The 22475-nt window shown below is 40.4% G+C and overlaps 1 protein-coding gene across 2 annotated transcripts in view; it reads right to left on the bottom strand.

The window, feature by feature from the left end:
• Positions 1 to 4410: 4410 nt before the first annotated feature.
• The window catches only part of LOC102288924 (synuclein, alpha interacting protein), an 18907-nt gene continuing 842 nt past the window's right edge, over positions 4411 to 22475 (bottom strand). The window contains exons 2-12 of one of the 2 annotated variants that reach the window (XM_042227234.1): positions 16304 to 16391; positions 14871 to 14943; positions 14239 to 14792; positions 12450 to 12618; positions 12084 to 12355; positions 11803 to 11982; positions 10489 to 10602; positions 9794 to 9919; positions 8938 to 9107; positions 8227 to 8316; positions 4411 to 5686 (exon numbers count right to left, since the gene is read on the bottom strand). In XM_042227234.1, coding sequence (XP_042083168.1) covers positions 4696 to 5686; positions 8227 to 8316; positions 8938 to 9107; positions 9794 to 9919; positions 10489 to 10602; positions 11803 to 11982; positions 12084 to 12355; positions 12450 to 12618; positions 14239 to 14792; positions 14871 to 14943; positions 16304 to 16360 — 2796 coding nt within the window. In that variant the 5' untranslated portion in view covers positions 16361 to 16391 and the 3' untranslated portion in view covers positions 4411 to 4695. The remainder of the gene's footprint in view (positions 5687 to 8226; positions 8317 to 8937; positions 9108 to 9793; positions 9920 to 10488; positions 10603 to 11802; positions 11983 to 12083; positions 12356 to 12449; positions 12619 to 14238; positions 14793 to 14870; positions 14944 to 16303; positions 16392 to 22475) is intronic. The other variant, XM_042227235.1, reaches the window with a different exon arrangement.

Genomic DNA, 22475 nt, shown 5'->3' with positions numbered 1-22475 from the left:
TCAGTTTGTCTCCCGTTTCTTGTCCTGAGGGAGTGCCTACAAAGAAAATGCTCCAGATAAAAACAACTTCATTTCAAAGACAATCTTTAACACAGCCGGCCCTGCCAAGTGAACACTGATTGTTTGGCAACGAGCAATATTTTGAGGCAATGGAAGCTGAAACATTTCCCTACAACCTGCTCCAGGTATAACGGTCCTAAAGGCCTGCAGCCTGTTCATATTTTCCCAGGAAATTTTTGTTAAAGGAAATTGATTTTTGTTTGTACTTTTAAAAGTCTGAAATTCAAAATGACCTAAAAAAATAAAATAATAATTGAGTATTTAATCTGGTAATTCCACATTAAAAATGCCAGAATCAGCTTAGTTTATATACAATAACTTTGGCATTTCACAATGAAGACATGATTCATTCACTGCGCCTTTATACTACGATTTTTTTCCTCACAGACCTTCAAAGCAGACTTTACAGGCGACTCTCAGGTTCAGCAGCTGGCTGCACGAAATTTCAGATGAAAAATTTATTAAAATTAAAACAATTCCTCATCCTCAGAAAAAAAACGGTGACACTTCGAGTTGGTTTAAAACAGATTTAAAATTTGGTTGCAGTTTTTAACAAAGTTCAAGATTGTGTTTCAGTCCTGAAAATTTCATGTGTCCATCTGCTGTACTCCTGAAGTGATGAAGGACAAATAAGGCAATTTAAAAAGCACCAACCCTGTATGCTTTAGAGGCCTGTAATTCAGAGTTTTCACAGTATTATGGTAAAATTTTGCACGACTTCAGTTATGCTAAAGTTACTGTATAAAAACAAAACAAATTATTTTCTTATAATTAGTATCAAATTACTAATTATAATTTGGCAGGAAAGCATGAACGTTATGTTGAATCTTTGGGAATGATTACAGACCTTTAAATATAAAAGGCCATATTTTCCCCAGCTTTTTTAGCTCCTTTGAGGCAACTTTCTGAAAACCTGAAGGTATGATCAGCAGGTTGGTGCAGCTGTCGAAATGACTGAATTAGGGATCTGCTGTGTCTGACGTCCCAACAATAGGAAAAACAACCCTGTAGGACAATGGGGTTTTTAGGGGAGTCTAAAGCCTGGGCTTCAGGGATTACTTGTACATACACTGACTTAATTACTTGAAACTCTGTTTAATGTAAGCATCCACCAGCCGAATGACAACTTGTTTTTTTCCCCAGTGTGCTCACTGGAAGGGGTGTGAAGCAAGCATGGGAACCTTTATGTCCTGAGTAACAGTAAAGTTTTAACCTTGTCACACCTCCTTTACACTTAACTGTCTAAATTAGCAATTAAACAGTGAAGAGTCGATATATTTGGGAAATATCAATTCAGATAAATATTAAATGGGGGTAAAAAAAAAAAAAAAAAAAAAAAACATGAAGTGAAGAGACTCTGTACGCATAGTCCCCAGACTTAATCATCCAATCAGAGGCAAAGTGCACAGAGATGACAAACTAAAATGTTGGACTGTTCCTTTAACAGATCAGGACTAGATGCGGGTAAATCCTCCTGAGCCCCACTGCCTCAGATACCCACCAACTACTGCAGCCCACCACACACAGCGAGTGTGCAAAGCCAGAGGAATAGAAAACTGCAAAAAGGTGACTGTAAACCATCTGAAACTGCAGTGCAGAATGATACTGACTCAAACTGCAAAAAATATACAGGAATGTGAATTAAAAACTAGAGAATAAAGTCCAAACCACTGTGAAACATCAGTAACAGTAATTGAATGAACATAAACATGTTTAAAACATAACAGACGTGATCCAGTTTTTCCCACAGCTTTTAAAAAACTGGGGCTGTAATCTGTTCCGCTTTTCATGCAATCGGACAGCAAGAAAAACAAAAGCCTTTAGAGGGCGCTAGTGAGGCTCTAGAGGCTGTGTCAAACATTAAAGGTTAAGAAAATTACAAATCATTTTTGGATTACAAGAAAGCACCACAAAACGTCCCACCACTTAGGAATGCCTCATTTACACAGTTTATTTAGTCCTGCTTCATATTGTTATCTTTGATATATGCTGCGACTTAGAGCTGCAACATTTTTAATGCAGTAATGTTCCTGGGAGATAAACACCTTGTCAGTTATTCTACAAAATGTAGTTTCAGGGAGACCGTTTAAAACTTAAAAACAAAGCTGAGGTTTCTGCAGAACACAAATGGACGTTTCTCAACTAAAGAGCACAAACATTAAAGGACTACGATGACCTGGATGACTGAGAACCTTCACAGACATAAAGAGCACAATCTGTAATTGCATAAGGGATTAGTCATGGTAGTACATGGTCAGTGATTCCAGCCAGCTACATCGAACCACTGAGAATCATCTACAGTGTGTTCTGCAGGCACGTGTATGGCGAGGTGGAAGCAGAAGTGGGCAGGGCTTAATCTTTTAAGGTGGGGTTACAGTCCTGAGTGTTGTTGATTGTTCGACTATACGCTCACTTTTTAATCTATATATTGTTATGTTTTTGATTTTTTTTTTAATATTAACCCGACAATGTGGGTCTGCTAATAGTAAGTCAATGATTTTATAAATGACTGGCTTGTATTTGCCAAATATTTCCAGAGCGTGGTGGAAACTTGAAAAGTTTAGACATATAAGCAAGAGTTCTGATAAATTAAGGTGGAAATGTAGCTCGTGATAAATAAAGTTTCCTATTTTAAACACTGAACCAGAAAATGTTGCAGTATTGAAAAAAAATGGATAGGAGTATCAGATTACAGCCTCAGTCTTCATGTTTCAAGCTTTGAGAAAGTTTGTAAAACTTCAATCTCACAAAAGATGTAAAAAAAAAAAAAAAAAAAAAAAAAAGAAAAAGGAAAAAAGCTTAAACGTTTTCTTTTCCCACTTCATCGTTCATATGCTCAGCCAGTTTATCAGCTGCTGTAGAAGGTGCATCTTTAAACCTCCCAGTCTCAAAAACACATCACACTACTAATTTCTACTTCATGCCATAGACGATAAAATCAAAATTAAAAAGTTGAATATAATGTAAAACAAACAAAACCACATAATTAAATACTAATATATACAGTGGTTTTTAAAAATTTGTTGTTGTGCTGCTGCACGTTAGAAATGTGCATGATTATAACCACATAAAAATTTTTAATCATAACTGTGTGTAAACATAAATACTAATATTCCTAAGTTCGTCTTTAGTGTTGATCAGAGCACAGTAACAGCGGCAGAGAAACAGGAACTCCAAACCTCCATTTAGAAAATGTTGACACTTTTTGTGCAACAAAATAAAAACAAACAAAAAAAATAAATGCATGAAAAGCTGAAATATGGAGAAGTGAAGTTTCCGTAGGACATCAGCTACCACAGCATCATCATCATCATCATCATCATCAGCCCATCAAATAAAACAAATCCTTCAGAGAACTTAAGACATGAAACAGTTTGTTTTGTCAAATCAAAAGCTAAACATCTGAGACAATGAACATGAGAAACTTCAGTTACATTCTAGCTAGTTGTTGTTTTTATAAGTTGTTTATATCTTTGTACAGTGTCTGTTCAAAACAACAGTCATCTAAAAGGCGCTTTTTATTGTAAGTTACATCATTATTAGAGAGAGAACTGCAACAATCACACAATCACCTATAAGGAGTACTTGGTGACAACGGGGAGAATGAACTCCTTTTTAACAGGACGAGACCTCCAGCTGTTAGGGTTGGGCTGCATTTAGTGTGACTGGGTGGAGGGTGGAGCAAAAGGGAAGAGAGTAAAGATGGACACAGAGAGACTACAAACAACAAGAGAGCAACAGTTGCACATATAAGAATAAAAAGAAGTCAAGTAGAAGAGCTCAGTGCATCATGGGAAGTGCAGCCTGAACCTATAGCAGCATAAAAGGATGTTTCAGGGTCACCTCATCCAACCATAAGTAAAAGCTTTATTACAAAGGAAATTTTAGAAGTGGACAGTTCAGTTCAGGGTGTCCGTCTCCTGAATCCAAACTGGGAGCTAATTCTTTAGCCCGATAGCTGAATTCTCCAGCTTTCATTCAGCTTTTTGAAACCCTTACTATGAGGTCTTTAAGGTATGATGGCACCTGGTCATTCTGGACTTTCTATGTAAGGATGAAGATTTAAAAAATACATTCTGGATTTAACAGGGAGCCCATGAAGTTGAGCCAATTTGGGAGAAATATGCTCTCTCTTTTTAGTCCCCTTAATCCTCTTACTGTTGCGTGGTGATCACTTGGGATCAACTGAAGGCTTTTCAGGGACAGGTGTCAAACTCCAGGCCTCGAGGGCCGGTGTCCTGCAAGTTTTAGATGTGTCCTTGATCCAACACAGCTGATTTAAATGTCTAAATGACCTCCTCAACATGTCTTGAAGTTCTCCACAGGCCTGGTAATGAACTAATCATTTGATTCAGGTGTGCTGACCCAGGGTGAGATCTAAAACCTGCAGGACACTGGCCCTCAAGGCCTGGAGTTTGACACCCCTGTCTTAAGACATTACTACTGAAACATGTAAGGTCTGCCTATCAAGAAGCATTTTTATGTCCCGTGTCACTATTTGTGGTCAGTTTTCTGTAATGTCTCACACAAATTATGTAAATTAATTTACGTTTCTCATGTTCTGCCTCGTGCTGTTTGCTCTTGATTGCTTTCTGTTCATTATGCGTTTTCTGCCCTTCAGTAGGAACTAGCTGGTTAAACGTTACTGGTTTTGCTCTTGCCCTTGGCTCCGCCTCCTGGGCTGCTTTTACTCTCTGACTTCCTGCCAGAGGAGTTCTGCATGGTGGACACTTTAACCGCAGAACCCGACTGACCACCACTGTTGTTGTTATTATGGTTTGAGTTTCCGCTCAGTGTCTCCATGATGGAGCGGAACGTCCCGAAAGGCCGCTTGCTTTCAGAACTTCCTGTTGGAGTCCTCTCCTTCCCTTGATGCACTTTTGTTGGCTCTGCCTCCTGACTGGAGCTCTTGTGCACCTGCTCATCGAATGTAACCCTCAGTTTGAGGTTCTGGGATGTCTTCCTGCGAGATGAGGGAGACTTCAGGGCACTCTTGGGGCTGGTTGCGACTTTCTGGCCATTGGTGGCATCCTGGTCCCCTGGAACGTCTGGGGTTTTGCCATCTGTGGCTTCAGGGTCACTGGAGGTGGGGGACGGGTTGTAGCCAATGCTATCTACTGACTTTGATCCACTGAGAGAAAATGCCAGCTTCCTCTCAACTGTGGAAGATGATGATGAGGGGAGGTGCTTTTTCATCATTAGTTGGAGGTGGTTTGACACCGGCTCCTCCTCTGTGATTGGCAAGTGGGATGGCCTATCAGGTCGTAGTGTGTTTGAGGGTGGAGCTCCCTGATTCTTGCCCTCTTCTGGTGGATAACCATCTGAATCGGATTCGCTTAAGGAACGCTGCATGATCTGTTTGAGTCTTGCTAGTTTGAGCTCTCTCCTCTCCACCAGCCCAATTCTGCGGCCCCCAGGAGCCCCAGGGCCTTCTCTGCTCATACCACCTGCAGGAGCCAGTCTCTCTCTAGGACAGAGTGTCTCCGACATGTCCTTCCCCAGGAGCTGCCGCAGCACGGAGTCTGGACCCACCCCTCCCTGACGAACCAACCAGTGACCGTCACCAGGAGTCCCCTCAGCAGTCAACATCATCTCTTGCCACGCCTCCACAGAGGGTTGATGGGAGCTGCAGCGCAGACAGGGAGACAGAGATCATGCTCCATGTTCATATTTTAACGCTTTAGTATTTCTACCTTTGGTTAGCGATGAAAGCAGTGTTAAACTGCTTAGTCAACTACTTAAGAATTATCCAGATTATTTTAAAAAAGATAAAGATATTGTGCTTGATAAAACTAAAGACATTGCAAATGAATTTAATGATTTCTTTGTAAATGTTGGCTTTAATTTAGCAAAAGAAATTCCAGAGTCAAGAAATAATAACGACCTAAATAAACATATTACTCAGAATGTGTCCTCCATGTTTATTGGTGCTGCAACTCATAGAGAAATAATTAACATTGTGAAGACATTTAAAAATAAAAAGTCCACTGACTGTTTTGGTATTGACATGATATTAGTTAAAAGTATTATAGAATATATAGTGCAACCTTTCGCATACATTTGTAATCTGTCCTTTCAAACTGGTGTGTTTCCCTCACAAATGAAAATAGCAAAAGTTATTCCAATCCATAAAAACGGAGAGAGATGTCAGTTTACCAATTATAGGCCAATATCACTACTCCCACAGTTCTCAAAAATTTTAGAAAAGTTATTTGTTAATAGACTTGATAAATATATTGAGAAGCATAATCTCCTAAGTGATAACCAATATGGCTTTAGAGTGAAAAGGTCCACTTCAATGGCAGTGATGGAACTTGTTGAAGGGATATCTAATGCAATAGATAATAAGGAATATACTGTTGGTGTTTTTATAGACTTAAAAAAGGCGTTTGATACAATTGATCATTCTATATTAATGAATAAACTAGAGAGATATGGCATAAGAGGGATAGCATACAAGTGGATGAAAAGTTACCTGGATGAAAGATATCAATATGTCGAATTCAATAATGTAAAATCTAAGCAGTTGAAGGTAACTTGTGGTGTTCCTCAGGGCTCTGTGCTGGGCCCTAAATTATTTATATTATATATAAATGACATATGTAGTGTTTCCAAACTGTTAAAATGTGTATTGTTTGCTGATGATACCACTCTGTACTGCTCAGGTAAAAACTTAGAACAGCTTCTGACTACAGCGGAAAAGGAGTTAAATATATTAAAAAACTGGTTTGATGTAAATAAGTTATCATTAAATATAAAGAAAACAAAATTGATTATTTTTGGCACTAGACAAATGAAAAATGTATCTAAAATAAGGGTTAATGGAATTGAAATTGAAAGAGTGTACGAAAATAAATTTCTTGGAGTGATAATTGATGATAAGCTGAGTTGGAAGTCTCATATAAACCACGTGAAAACAAAAATGTCAAAAACCATTGCTATTCTCTATAAAACAAAGCATGTCCTGAACAAAAAAACATTATACACACTTTATTGTACTCTGTTGCTTCCATATATGACTTACTGTCTGGAGATATGGGGTAATGCATATAAAACGAACACTCTTCATATTTTCAAGTTACAAAAAAGAGCTATAAGAATTATAAACCAATCAAACTATATAGAACCAACTAACATTTTGTTTATTAATCTGAATACCCTGAAATTTTATGATTTAGTTGAATATAAAATGGCACAGATAATGTATAAAGCACAAAATAACTTGCTTTGCCCCAGTACTCAGAAGCTGTTCAAAGTCAGAGAGAGTCAATATGACTTAAGGGGAACAGATTTCTTTAAAAAAAACAAGATAAGGACAAATATAAAGCAGAGATGTGTTTCTGTTAGAGGAGTTAACCTGTGGAATAGTTATGACAGTGATTTAAAAAGGTGTAGTTCATTTTCCTTGTTTAAAAACATGTTTAAAAATAGAGTAATAGAAAAATATATAAATCAAGAATGAAAAGAGCAAAAAGGAGAAAAAAAAACAAAAACAACCTCTTGATTCTTTTGCTTTGATGTAGTTACTTATCTAAGGTGGAAAGTTTTTTTTTCTTTGTTTTTTTTTGTTTGTTTGTTTGTTTGTTTGGTTTTTGCTTTGTTTTATTATTTTCTTCAAGCCCTGTGTACAGGAGCTGCATACAAAAAGATATTTTGTGAAAAGGGTTGGCGTAATAAGCAAATGCTTCAGCCAATACCTTTTGATTAGCCTTGTCTCATGCTTTCTTTCTTTATGGTAGATTTTTGTTCTGTTTTCACTGTTTGTTTGTTTGTTTTTTCACTGTTTTCACTGAGATTTGAATTTGAATGCTAATCAATAAAATCAAATCAAATCAACTTATTCACATCCCTAGTACATACACACCACTCAACAGTAAAACACAGCCTTTTTATTTAAGCAGTGTGTTGCTCAGCTGTTACCTGCTAGATCTGTTGGAATCATTAGCAACGATTTCTGTTTGTTTGGCATGACCTAAGGCACATGTCTATGTTTTTCAAGTTATTGTGGTCCCTCACCAGGCTCTACTGAGAAAGCTGCTGCTTTGTCACTTTACCAGCTCTGACTCATTAAGCAGATCTTAGCTTCCACATCTTCTTTTATTATATGATCAACTTTCATCTGTATGGCTTTTACACACCGAGCGTGTGTGTGTGTGTGCCTGTTACCTGGGTGATCTGGACGGTGTCCCCTCTGCCTTGTTGGGCTCCATCAGTCTCTGCAGCTGTTTCTGTAAGGCCATTCTCTCTGACGCCTGTCTACATGACAAACATGCAACACATATGACAGATCTAACACTGAGACAGCTCCTGTGTTTTTCCAAGAACACTGAAGTCTGAATGCTGTCTGTTTCAAAACAATTACACAAACAGATTTCATGATGCAAATAATTAATAAAAGATATCCCACAAAGACACAAATAGCTCTTTTCTACTAGTACCCACTCATCTTGGCTCAGCTTGACTCAGCTCGGTTTTTAGGCTTTTCCATTAGATAGCAGTACCTGGTATCAGGTACTTTTTTAGTACTTGCTCAGCTGGGGTTCGATGTGAGCTGAGTCTATGTGAAAATGTGACATCGACAGGCAGCATGCCACCGATTAACCAGTCAATGATGAGTCATGAGAGAAAAATCCAAACCGCCATTTTTAAAAATGGCCCTGGATAGTTTCCAGCAACCTTGAAGTGAATAAGAAGTTTAAAAAAAAATGGACGGCTGGATCTTTTCCAAAGAATTATTATTAATGACCACCAGTGGTGATGATGTTCTCATCTCATAATGTGATAAGCTGAACATTTTGGGGTTATGACATATTTGAGACTCAGATAACAGGATGATAATACTACAATTCTAAACTATGCAAAAACACATCAACTTACTCATTGAGCTGCTTGGTGAGCTTAACAACCTGCGAGGCCAGCGACATGCAGGTTTCTACTACAACCAGGTAGCGGGCGCAAGTGGTGTGTCCCTGCCGCTCGGCACTCTGGGAAGGCCGCTCCCCCTGCTGGTTCTGGAATGTCACATTGGAGCCGTACTCCACCAGAGTCTGGATAAACAAACACAAACCTTTCACAGTTCTGAGCTCTAGCCCACAAGTTTCAGACGTTTCAGCGAAGCAGCTCTCTCATTTAAACCATATCATTAGTTATCAGTATTTTGATTGTCAGCCTGGGCTAGCCAGCAGGAAGCAGACAAGACTAATAATATCCGCCCTTCCTTCAGCAGGGTGTGCCACCTACAGAGAAAATACCCCTCAGCCTCTATTGCAGGAAAATTAGCGAAAAGTGTAAAACCTAACACTTGTAATAAATCAGTGTTGTGTCAGGTTAAGTAAGAGAAAAAGGAACTAACCAGAATGTTGCAGCGAGCATTTAACCTTTTACTCTACAGAAGCGTGATGGATGGTGATAAAGTGATAAATCTCCGAGCAAAGAAACAATATTTAGGAACAGGAAAAAAGGTTCAAGATAGTAGAACTTTTTAAAAACCCCGTGAATGACACATTACCAGAGAAACAGATGAATGAAGACAAAGCATTAGCTGCTCTGAGACAATAAACAATATGACCAACTCTCCACCTGCCGCAGGTCGAGGTTAGAGCTCAAGTCATTCAGTCCACACAGATTCTGACAGCAGGCGGACTAATAGCAGAACCTGCTGTATATTTATGGGAGCAAAACATCCAGTGATGTAAATCTTGTAGCTCTATCACAGACTTAAACATCAGGTTACCTGTATACAGCTGAGGTGACCATACTGAGCTGCTATGTGGACTGCAGTGTTTCCGTTCTGATCGACTTCATCCAGAGAGATAGCCTGTTCCTGCATGAACTGAAGCAACCACAGCAACACCTTCTCCTGAAGGGAGAGATGGCATATCCATTAAAACAATATAACTGAATGTTCATCGTCTTATTGGATCAGTGAAATGAGAGTAACCATGATAATGTGTCATTATTTGTTAATGATAGTTAAAAGCAGCAATAAATTCTCATAATAAAGTTTAACAGTTCATGTGATTCAAGCATTTCATTTTAGCTTTTACACTAGAATATCAACAGCAAAAACATGCCAGGTTAAGTTATTAAGATGGTCGTCCCTTGCACAGCGGCTTTACGCTACTCCTCTTTCATAGGATGGGTTAAATAAAGTGAATGAATTTTCCTCATGGTAATAATAAAAGATAACTTAAAAATAACACAAATTAAACTTATGCTAAGTAAACAGACAAAAAAATCTGATTTGTTTATTGACTGCTGTGCCACACACTTGGAAATCACAGATGTCACAAGCAAATTATAAATTACCGATATATCCACCTACTGACTTGTAGGGAATGAAAACACTCAATGTGTAATGTGGAAAAAATAAAATCGACTGCTCTCATCACCTGCATGTGTGTGTTTATGTGCACGTGTGTGTATTACCTGTCCATATCGGGCCGCGTAGTGGATCAAACTGGGATGTTCTCTGGTGCAGCTCAGCTCGGCAATGGCTTCTGTCTCACTTACCATCCACCTCACGCACTCCAGATGACCATTCTACAACAAACACGCACGCATGTTTCAATCACTTCGAGCCATATCAGCCGGTGCATGTCCAAACTGCAATGTGACCAGATCAGTATTTAGCCAGCCAGCTTCTTTGAAAAAAAGCTACCGAATGTTCTTCATGCGGGCAACAACTTCACCTAAAATAAGCTGAGTTTTTCTAGGAGTAAGAACAGGGCTGGCACAATTTATTTCTTATAGAGTGTTACAGTGAGAAAAGACAGCTTCCTAAAATGTCACAACATGATTCTTGTGATATTTTCCAGAGAGAAACCATTGCTATGAACTTATTTGTGTCTTTAGATCCAAACTGTTATGTACTACTGATATGTGGCCTAAAAAGTAGCCAAGTTCCCACAATGAGTCAGTGAAAAGATTTATGCCCCTGCAACGTGAGTAATACGACTACATTCATTTAACATACTTTAGCATGGACCAGGTGGCTGGAAATCTGTCATCCTGTTAATCTAAGTGTATAAACAACAGTCTTGTTAATAACAACCAATCAGGAATCAGCAAACAGCTGCAGAGCTTGTCTCCAGATAACACACTTCCCTTCTGGCAGCCAATCAAGAGCCTAGTTTCCACTACAGGGCTGCCAAAGCAGGACCTGCTCATATTTGCAGCATTTAACTTCTTTCTTTCTAACATCCTGCGGCTGCCAATAGAGCTGGAGTAAACGTTTACCTAATTTTATCAAAAACCTCCATCTTATTATTACAGTATGACCTCACTGACCAGCTGTCAGTAACCAATCAAATGTCTGCATACCCTTGTTAGCTTACAGATGTTTTTTTCTACTTTCAGGAGGACTAATATTTTGACCTGCAGGTATGAACAGTGGGAATTTGAAGACTTAAAGGGTATACAGGCACATTACATTCACATCATGCAGGGTAGATACATAGCTAAAATAAGGCTGAAGCTGCATAAACACATTTCTTACACTTTTGTTGGGCTTTATCTGACAAACAAGATACTGCAGTTAATGTGTGTAACATGCATGATGACACCGCTGAATGCCAACACTGCTGGGTGACCCTGAACACACCACACAGTGGGGTGCCAGTACTCTGGCTTGATGTAATTCAAAGTTGTCTTCTCAATGTCATTAAAGCAGAATCTCTGCCAGCACTTGAATACAAGCATGTTACTTTGGAGACATACACCCAGTCTAACACTGAAGTTCACCTTGACCCCCAGACCAGCGGGGGTGAGCTGCTGGTTGTTGCGCTCATTGAGACAATCCTCCCCCATCAAAGATGTGAGATGCTGCAGACAGTCGGCGTGGCCCTGAGAGGCCGAGATGTGGAGCAGGTTGTTTCCATCCTCGTCTCTGATCAGCTCCAGATTATCAGCTGCCAGGTGAGGCTGCACAAGGAGGACAAAGAGGAGAAAATACAGAGGTTGTGAAGTGTAAAGGACGACGGGGTGATGAGGAGAAGGATGACAAAATATGATGAAATACGCACCAGCAATGAGATCTGTCCTTCTCTAACGATGTTAATGATGTTCTGGTTCTTCTTGGATTCCTCGTCTACTTCCCCTCCTGCTCCACCACTCCCTCCAAACCCCCTTGACCCACCTCCCACTCCTCCTGATGCAGAAGCCCAGGATTTGGAGCTGTCCTGCCTGCTCACGCTGCCCCCTGGCAGAGGGAAAATTAGTCCCGGGCCCCCTGGAGGGTCCACACTTGGTCTCTGGCTCTGAGAGTCTGGATAGACCCGTGCAGACAGCAGTTTGTCTGAAAATCATGTCATGTCTTTATATGTATATATATATATATATATATGTTAGCACGGAAGAACAGAACAGAGGACAGTACATTTATTTAATACCTGCATCAGAGAAAGAAGAGAGAGAGGACGAGCAGCTAAGGAGGCCAGAAGACATCTCTGGCTGGTAACCTCCTCCTCCACCTGGGGATCGGTGGAGGTGGTGGAGGTCTGGATCCATTGATTTGGACTTCCTCAGGTCAGACCACTTCACTGGTGACAGAACGCAATACTGCAGAAAACACCAAGTGAGCTTTTAGTTTAAGTGAGAAAATTACAGTCACAGTTATATTGGAGTCTGCAGAGGGTCCCAGTGCGGTGGAAGACATCATGCCTCGTCCCTGTACCAAAGACGCCACATCCCAGTGGCCCCCAGGATTACAGGCCTGTGGCACTGACCTCCCATATCATGAAGACCCTGGAAAGACTCATCCTGGACCAGCTCCAACCCATAGTCAGACCACATCAGGATCCCCTTCAATTGGCTTACCAGCCCCGACTCGGAACTGAGGACACCATCATCTACCTGCTCAATCGTGTCTACACCCATCTGGGCCAGCAGGAGAGCACTGTGAGGGTCGTGTTTTTTGACTTCAAAAAACAGCCTGGTGGTGCATTCAACACCACCAGGCTGACTCTCCTGGGTGATAATCTAACAGCGATGCAGGTGGATGCTTCTCTGTGTCCCGTTGATTACCTGTCAGGAAGACCACAGTAAGTGTGTCTTCCACATTGTGATGGTAATTAGCAACACAGGGGCACCACAAGGGACTGTCCTCTCCCCCTTCCTCTTCACCCTCTACACCACAGACTTCAGCCACTGCACAGAGACCTGCCATCTTCAGAAGTTTTCTGATGACTCTGTGGTGGTTGGATCAGCAGGGGTGATGAGTCAGAGTACCGGGCTGTGGTTGACTCCTTTGTCACGTGGTGCGAGCAGAATCATCTGCAGCTCAACGTGGCAAAGACCAAGGATTTGATTGTGGACCAGGAAAGACCAGGAAATCCACGGGGTCAGTGTGGACATTGTGACATTGACTATAGATACCTTGGAGTACACATAGACAATAAACTGGACTGGGTTAAAAACACCACTGCACTTTACAGGAAGGGCCAGTGTCATCTGAGGCAGCTGAGGTCCTTCAACATCTGTCGGGCAATGCTCAAGATTTTCTATGAGTCTGCTGTGGCCAGAGCTATCCTCTATGCTGTTGCATGTTGGGGCAGCAGGTTTAGCATTGCTGATGCCAACAGATTCAATAAACTGATCCATAAGGCCAGTAATGTTGAGGGTATGGAGCTTGACTCTCTTAAAGTGGTGTCGGGAAGTGAATTTTGTCCAAGATAAAGACAATGTTGGACAATACCGCCCACCCACTCCATGACATGCTGGCTAGCCACAGGAGCACGTTCAGTGAGAGACTGAGATTACCTAAAAGCGCCACTGAACAACACAGGAAATCATTCCTGCCTGTGGCCATCTCCCTGTACAACTCCTCCATCTAACACACTGTAAACACTGCAATAGTTACATCTTTTTGCACACACTCTTTTCTTACTCAGTACTGTTGCTGTCAATTTTCTTGATATTTATTTATATTCACATCTGTCAACCCCAGATATTTATTATTTGGTGATTTGTGTATATATTGTGCTATTCCTTTTATCTTAACATACTGTATTGTTGAATAGTCTAGTCTATATCTGTTAATGTTACTGTACAGGAGCAACTGTAACCCACATTTCAAAAGTAGTAGCTATATTTATTTGTTTATGTATATGTTTAGGTCTGGACAGAGGCACTGTAAATACAAACAGAAATATGAAGCATAAAAGATGCTGGCTGACTCACCTGAGTTTGTGAGCTACTACTGCTGCCCAGGCTCAGAGGCTCATTGTGGGTTAAAGTGGAGTTCTTCAGCCCTCCTCCCCGATTCCTCTCCAGTGTGCCTCCACCTATGTTGCTTCCCGTCACTGACCGCTTGTCGTGGGGAACACGGGGCAGCGTGGACATCTGCTGAGTGGACTTGATATAAGGCACATCCAGGATCTCATCCATGTCCAGATCATAGTGCTCCAGTTCCCCAAACAAAGCCTGGGGGTTGTTGCTCCCTCCAACAACACCAACACTGCTGCCCAGGCTCTTAGCCTTTCCTCCCTGCCCGTCAGAGGAGGCATTAGTCTGTTTGTCAGGGTCATCCTTACTACTCTCAACTGGCTCCCCCAGAACCAGCCCCTGACCTTGGACTTTACCATCGGTCTCTGCGTCAGTGGTTTCTGGTTGGTGCTTAAGAGGTGAGACCCTCTTCACCGGCCGGAACTTACTGTGAACCTCAGCAATCCCTGTGGGTTTGATTCCCCCGCCGCTGTGGGAGGACACACTGCGGCTCCAATTGATGGCTGGAGCTGCAGGAGGACAGGATGATCAGAGATCTGATCTAAACTGTTTCAAGCCAAACTGTAATTATATTATTGTTAAGTTACCTTGCCTCTCCTCTGCCTGACCATCACTTCTCCTGGACAGCTCAGGGATGCTCTTCAGAGACGTGACAGAATACTGTAAGAGGATGAGGAAAGATTAAGAAAAAAAGACAGAAAATTGTACGCAGCAGTCCAGCAGCTGTGCAAGGAAGTTATATTTAGATATTAGCCAATTACTTTAAGTACTGACAGATTGTAACTTGAAGCAGTTACAGCTGTGTAATTTCAAACTCCTTCCTACACAGACCCAAAGCCAAGAAAATCTGTCCAAATCTTTCCATCATGAAAGTTAACGGAATAAAGAAATGCGCTGACTAAATGCGACCAAGAACTGAGAGCAGTTTGAGGCCACCTCGTGCAATCAAGGTGGCCTTGACTGCACGATGCTACAGTCAAGGCCACCTGTATCATCCCACCCATCCAAAATTGATAGAATGCTATGGGCTGGCTAATTTATTTTATTTTCCTATTTATCAGATAGATAAAACAGGTCCTGCCACTTAGCCTTAGGGTTAGTGTGTATGGCTGATTTATACTGTAACTTAGAGGAAAGTGCATCCCTGATCCATGCCTTTGCCACTACCCTAAAAGCCTACATCCTGTGGAACCTGTGCAATGATCACTAACAGCTGTCTGCAGCTGGCTTTGTCTCAGCATCTCTGACTTTAACCTGATCTGTTTTCTGTGGTGTGTCAGTTGGTTATCAGCTTCAGCTCTTCATCACTTTTTATCTGAGGTTACTGCCTGAGTCTGCTGCTGGCACCATCTGCACAGACATGGTCTGGTTATCTGTGGACAATCCAGGCCCAAGTGAACCTCTAATGTATTTACTAGCACATCATATGTCAATTAACACTCTCACTGGTAGTCTCTTGAGTTGCTCACCTGAAAATTTGTTGTTTTCTTGCCCATTTCATGTTGTCATTAGTCATTTCACCCACAGCTGTTTGAAGTTGCCAAATATCATTCACTTTTTACAGTCTCTCAATGCCACGTCCCTGCAAATTGCTTCCAGTGTGCATGTAACTTAACTCTCTACTGTAGAACTTCAGCACTGCCAACATTTTTTAATCTATTTGCCTTTCATTTAAAGTGTTGTTTTTTTAAGTTCCTGCAAAAGCACACATTTTTTATGAAGTTCACCAAATGCGGATGATTTTAAGTGAATCAACAGTCACGCTAATCATTGATCAAAATAATCTTTTTTTAAGCACTGAGCAACCATAAATATGCTTATTGCAAAGTTAGCATTATTTACATAGCTGGGTGTAAACTGAAGGGTGGTAGTGAATATCATCTTCTTGAGCTCCAGAGATACGCAAAGACTGAACTGCTTTATATTCTGTTAGCTGCGTACAACCCCATCAAACTTTACTGGTGATGAAGATGCAGCTGGTAGTTGCGCCCCTGTGGGCAGCTTGTCATATCATACTGACCACTGAATCATCAGAGAAGTCGATCTCATCCAGGTCGAGGTATTCAGGAGCCTCCATCTTCACACCACATCATCAGCCTCACAACCAGCTGCAGACAAAAAGGCAAGATGTCAATGTGTGACTAAAAGCACTAACAAAGCAACAGGATATCACTAATGGTTTCCCTGTGCTCATCAGCATCAACATTCAAAGTCAATAGACAGTTTTGTGTTTCTGTGTTTGATGAATGTTTGACTTGTTGTTTTTGGTTTAGCCAATTAAAAAAGTCCAGTTTTCAAATTTATGGGAATAATTTGTAAAGAAAAAAAAAGTAGACTTGGGTTTGACTGGTAATTATTCCTCACGCTTATCTTTTTTTGGCGGGGGGAGGGGGGGGGGGTTGCATTTTATACAAATCAGGACAATAAAAGCCACAACTTTCTTTGCCTAGCTTTTTTATTTAGCAGCATTTAAATCATGAAAATGAAAAAAAAAACCCTCTGGGAATTACTGCTGCAGTGATATGATCAGCGGGGATAAAACATAGGAAGTAGCTGCAGGAAACAGTTTGGCTGAAAATGTGCGTTAAAGTGCTTTTTGATGATCTTTTTCTAACTGATATGACAAATTTCTGCACCGGGAACAAAGTCACAGAACAAATAACAAAGTCACTTCTATTTTAAGGAGAATTTTCTCATTCACCCACCAAGAAAGGGCTAAAAGGGATTATTTGAAGCAAATCAAATCCTCTTCTACTGGGTAATGCCGCACATTTAAAACTGTCTAAAGCCCTAACTGTCAACTGCACAATCTGACTGAGCAGTTGTGATCAAAGGCAACACACAGCAGGATAATCAGGACTAATCACAGAGCAGCGTGACTTGTACCATGAGCATGCAACCTCAACAAACACAAGAGCAAGAAGTTCCCTGGCAACAAAAGCCAAACTCTGAAACAAGAAACAGAAAAAAAAAATCTGTCAAATCTGAAAGTTTTCACTATTTTTTTGTACAATAACTTTAGGCTATCTAATGAAGCTATGCAAAATTTTACTCCCGCATTAGGAAACTTTTCTGCTTTACATGGCCTCTGATTACATAGGAATTCATTTTTAAAATGCCTAAAATTTCCAACATTTTTCTGTCCTCTTAACATAGGTAGAGGATAACCACATGACAATTTCAGGGATGATAAACACATGTAAGCTGCATGCCTTCATTCATTGCTTTGGAAAGTGTGAGACGAACTGCAAATGAGACTATTCGCATTCAAAACAAAAGTTGGACTTGCATGCAGACGTGAAAAAAAATACGTTGAAAAGGCTGTGGAAGTCCCTGTATTAAGCACGTAAACCTGTGGCACAAAAATCACCAAACTGGGACCACCACAGACTGTTTTCCTTCGTGGTGATGAAGGAAAATGCTGGGCTGGCATGTAAAAGGGCATTTATTCTCTTCAAGGACCTGAAGCTCCATAAAGCACCCCTCCAACAGCCAAACCCATCTGTTCTCTGATTGGATAGTTAAATTTGTGATTGACATGACATTGGCCAATCAGATGAAAGGAAGAAAAGTAGGGTCAAGATTTGTACTTTTTGCACACACACAAATCTTTTTTTACACATACAAATCCTGAATTACAAGTACAAAATATTTATGACCACAATTTGAGCCCATAAATATCACCTGATGACTACATGAAACCTCCAGTAACCACTCACAACTTGTGGTTACCAGGCCATCACTGACTAATCATTGGGCCTGCATGAATGTGGCTGATTGGGTCAAGTATAGTTTTCACAGCAACTTTTAGCAACCACTCTGGAACTGGTCATAGGGTTGTCAACTGGACTCTAGGCTGGTGTGACTGAGGCCCAAGATGGCTAATGAGGTTTCCAACTATTACTTTTGTTCATTAATCAATTTACATACTAACTCTATAAAAGTCTCCAGAGCCCACAGGGATGTTTCCAAATTACTTATTTTGTCAGAGGGAGAGAGAATGTGAAAACACATATTGAACAGATTCCATTTACATGACAGCACAGAAAAACTCAACAATCACATCAGCACTGTTTCTAGTTAAGATCCTGCAAGGAAAGAGAAGACACGTCATCAGCTCCTGTCATTCATCAGTGCCATTCTCTTTCTTTGAAAATCCGGCCAAATAGAGAACAAGCTCTGACCATGAAGCTGGTATGGTTTGTAAAAAAATAAATAAAATATTGCTCACCAATGCTGTAACCGTCAGTGTTTTCTGTGTCCTTTCCTGTTCTATTCCAGCTGGTAGGACTAAGTAACCAGGGAGTAACATGGTTATGGCTAAAATCAGATCGTGTTTACATTTCTTTTTTGAGTTCAGAGTTCATAACAACGATCAGATCAAAGATGAAACTGGCTTTGAAAGCTCTTCATAGATACCAAACTCACAGACTAGTTTCCGGTATTCAGTAAATTACTTTAAACCTCTATTTGTCACGACTGGGGCAGCAGCCGTGTGATGAGTGGAAAGGAGGACTCGAATGCAGCACTTACTAAGATGTGAGGGTGGTTTATTAAGAATACAGAACACAAAGTGGGGGGTGGCAAAACAGAACTAAGGATAAACTAAACTGGGAGAAACTAAACCATAGAATAGCAAACCTGAACACAAAGGGAGGACAGCAGAGAGAGCACGCTGAGGATTCACAGAGTAATGCAGAGACACAACGAGGAACAGAGGCAGACACACACTATAAATACAGAGAGGGACACTGGGAAATCACACACAGGTGGGAGACACAGCTGGACCTGATTATCCTGATCAGACAGGGGACACTAACACCAGGGACCAACAGAGGGAGCACCAACCCAGAAACCCAGTATCCAAAACCCCAAAACACAAACCATCCCAAAACAGCCCACAAACAATAATAATAACAACAACAATAAATACACCAAACACGAGCGATCGTGGCTCGAGAGTTGGGAGTTTGCCTTGTAATCGGAAGGTTGCCGGTTCGAGCCCCGGCTTGGACAGTCTTGGTCGTTGTGTCCTTGGACAAGACACTTCACCTACTGGTGTTGGCCAGAAGGGCCGATGGCAAGATATGGCAGCCTCACTTCTGTCAGTCTGCCCCAGGGCAGCTGTGGCTACAACTGTAGCTTGCCTCCACCAGTGTGTGAATGTGTGGATGACTGGGTGTGTAAAGCGCTTTGGGGTCCCTAGAGGGGACTAGTAAAAGCGCTATACAAATACAGGCCATTTACCACAAAAATCACTGATTCATGGACTCAGGACCATGACACTAGTAGCATATTTTTATAATAACACTTGAGGCCATTTTAATTCTAGGTTTCCCACTTACAAAATAACTACCAAAAACTGCCAAAAAGTGAAAAATATACTTCTTAGAATTGAAAATAAGATGTGCTGAAGAAAAGATGAGACATCAAAAGATAGACACATTATACAGAGGAGGAGATTTCACTAAACACCCAGTGGCCCACTCCTTCACACAAATAGCCAAACAGCAATAGAAAGTCAATGTTGCCATGTTGTGTGGCACATGGATACTGTTGAGGTTCAGTTTCAGCTGAATGGGAGTGGGTGTATCTCTCTTTATTGTAAAGATGGAGATAAATACACTTCTTGAAATGTTCCTTGGCTTATTATTGAGTTCCTGCCCCTTTATATCCCATGGTTCATGTTCACCTGAACCTCATATAGATTTTCTTAAAAAGTAAAGTTTTAAGAATAATTTTAAAGTAAAAAAAAAAAAGACTTTTATTTAGCTGATAATATTTCGCAATAGAGGAATGATGACAGTGCTATATACAATTTCAGTATGCAATTTAAAGAACATACGCATGGTCAAAAATGACTCACATTACAACAGGAGGACACAATAATGCCACCCAGAGTATCAGGTTAGACACAGGCTTTCTGAATTTCTTAGGGCCAAATAGAGTGAAAATTACAAGTCACACTGCCCTTCATGTCTTCAAGACATGCCTGTAGCTTCAGTAATTGATTTTTCCCCTGACTTAATAGTTAAAGAAAATCAGGTATTATCTGTATAGTAATAGAAATGTATCCATGTATAACTGCATTGCTCTCTGCACTACATGAAACCCTATAGAACTCATGACTCCATCTTTTGTATGAGAGGAAAAAAACCTCCAAGTTTACATAAAGAAACTGGAACTGGACAAATATGATTTAAAGCAGCACAGCAGATTTCTAGCTTCATCCTTCTCATCTGAAGCAGCGTGCCATTTGTTCAGTGTTTTATTACTTGCAAGTGGGACGGGTAGCTATTTTTCTTTACCTCATTCTCAAACAAAGTCAACATTTTTTGTGTTTGTTTATTTAACATCTTATTTGGCTATAGGTGGAATTTTATACACACAAGACCAATGAAATGTATGCACATTTAGAAAGAGGCTTCAAAACAGCTACAATAAATCCCAAATTGTTACAAAGGTGGCTGTAAAAAAAAAAAAGCAGCAAGATTTCTTTGTAGACTAAATTTGTGCTGATGTTAAAAAATATCTATACACACAAATTAGAAATAAAAAATGAAAATGAAAAAAACTGATTGCACGTTAGCCCCATTATTTGCAAGAAATCTGCAGCTTAATCAGTGATGGAAGTATTAGTCATGAGAGGATCACAAGAACCTAAAATAACACCATGGCTACAGTGGAGTCAGACTGTGAGACCTCTCACGTCATCAGGTGGTGTACCTACAATAAGATCCAGATGTTCTGAGGGAACATTTCATTTCTTTGGCCCATTCTTTCGGGATCATGGTGCCTGTTGATGTGAGATCACTTACAGCTATCTACATTTAGAACCAAACTGAAAAATCGTCAATTTTCTCACATATATAATAAGTTACTGTGTGCCGCTGTGCCATACCTCGCCTTAAAGAAGCTTTAACCCCTACTCTACCACTTAACTTTCTCATCTTTGATTACTAACATTTTTTTCCTTGTACACTGCTTTCAGAGAAAAATAAAGCAAGAAGTAATTTAAAATTCATATGGTCATTTTCCAGGCAATAATAGAAATGTGTCTGTTTTTCTGACCACACATTAAGACTACGCTTAGGGATTTCTTTATGTTTTGAGAAGAACAAACGTCCCGTTATGGAAGTCCAAGATGTTCAGAAAGCAACAAACTGGTGCGTCCGTGTAAGACTGAAGCTGTTTTCAGACTGCGTGGGAGTCAACGGGTCAAAATAAAAAACCCTCTGATTGCAGCTTTGAGAAAGAGTCGAGCCTGCATATCCTTGATAACAACAGTTTAGGCTTCGAAACCCGACATCAAAAATAACATAGAACTTTTAAAGAAAAGAAAAGGAAGGAGGACAACGTCTGCTCACTCTGTTTATGTGAACAGCTGACGAGTCCAAATCCTTCCAGACAGCAAGACACAAAAATAATCAGAGATGAAGCGTTGTTTTGGAGGAAAGACAAGAAACAAGGATGGGAGTTTATTCTTTCCTCAAAGTGTAATTAGAAATTTACTGCATGCTACTTCGCATTTCCCATGGAAATCAGTGAAACTAAAATCCACCTTCCGTCATCTCAAAGTCTCCCTTATTTACATGTTCTGACTTGTTTGTTGAACTGGTGTAAAAATAGAAATGGAAGCAGTGATCTAACGACCACTGGGAGCAGGGAATGCACACAGCACCTCTAAAACCCTGAACTCCTCGTGAGGTTAGTTGGGTTCAAGCGCCACTGTCAGCTGAGCCCTGCCAAACACAGGTTGCAAGATAAAGCTGTAAATCAGACAGAATCGAGACCTGGAGTTTCTTCAGAGCTCACCAAGTTAAATTTAAATGACAGCATACAGAACGACATTCAAAACATGGATTACAATCATAATATCCATGTCCATACAGTAGAAAACCCACACTGACAAAAGAAACTGCAATGATAGCCACAGGATATAACAATAACTCCCATGACACAACTGACTAAATGGATGCTACCCGGGGAGACAATGAGCAGTAGAAAATAGAAAATAGATGATAGATTACCCAATTAAAGAGGAACAGCTAATATTAGCACCCTATTTTTATTCTTGGACTTTGCATCATTCACAGTTCATTATTTATCCTTATCAGGGCATCCAGTTCATCTTCTCTCACTCAAACAAGCTGCTTAAAATCCTCCACTTTTAAGCTAACTTTCTTCTGATT

Source organism: Haplochromis burtoni, unplaced genomic scaffold (genome assembly GCF_018398535.1).
Source record: "Haplochromis burtoni strain Fernald_Lab_line unplaced genomic scaffold, NCSU_Asbu1 Contig_250, whole genome shotgun sequence".
NCBI lineage: Eukaryota > Metazoa > Chordata > Actinopteri > Cichliformes > Cichlidae > Haplochromis > Haplochromis burtoni.
The sequence above is the reverse complement of the archived record's forward strand: the minus strand, read 5'-3'. Positions and strand labels throughout refer to the sequence as shown.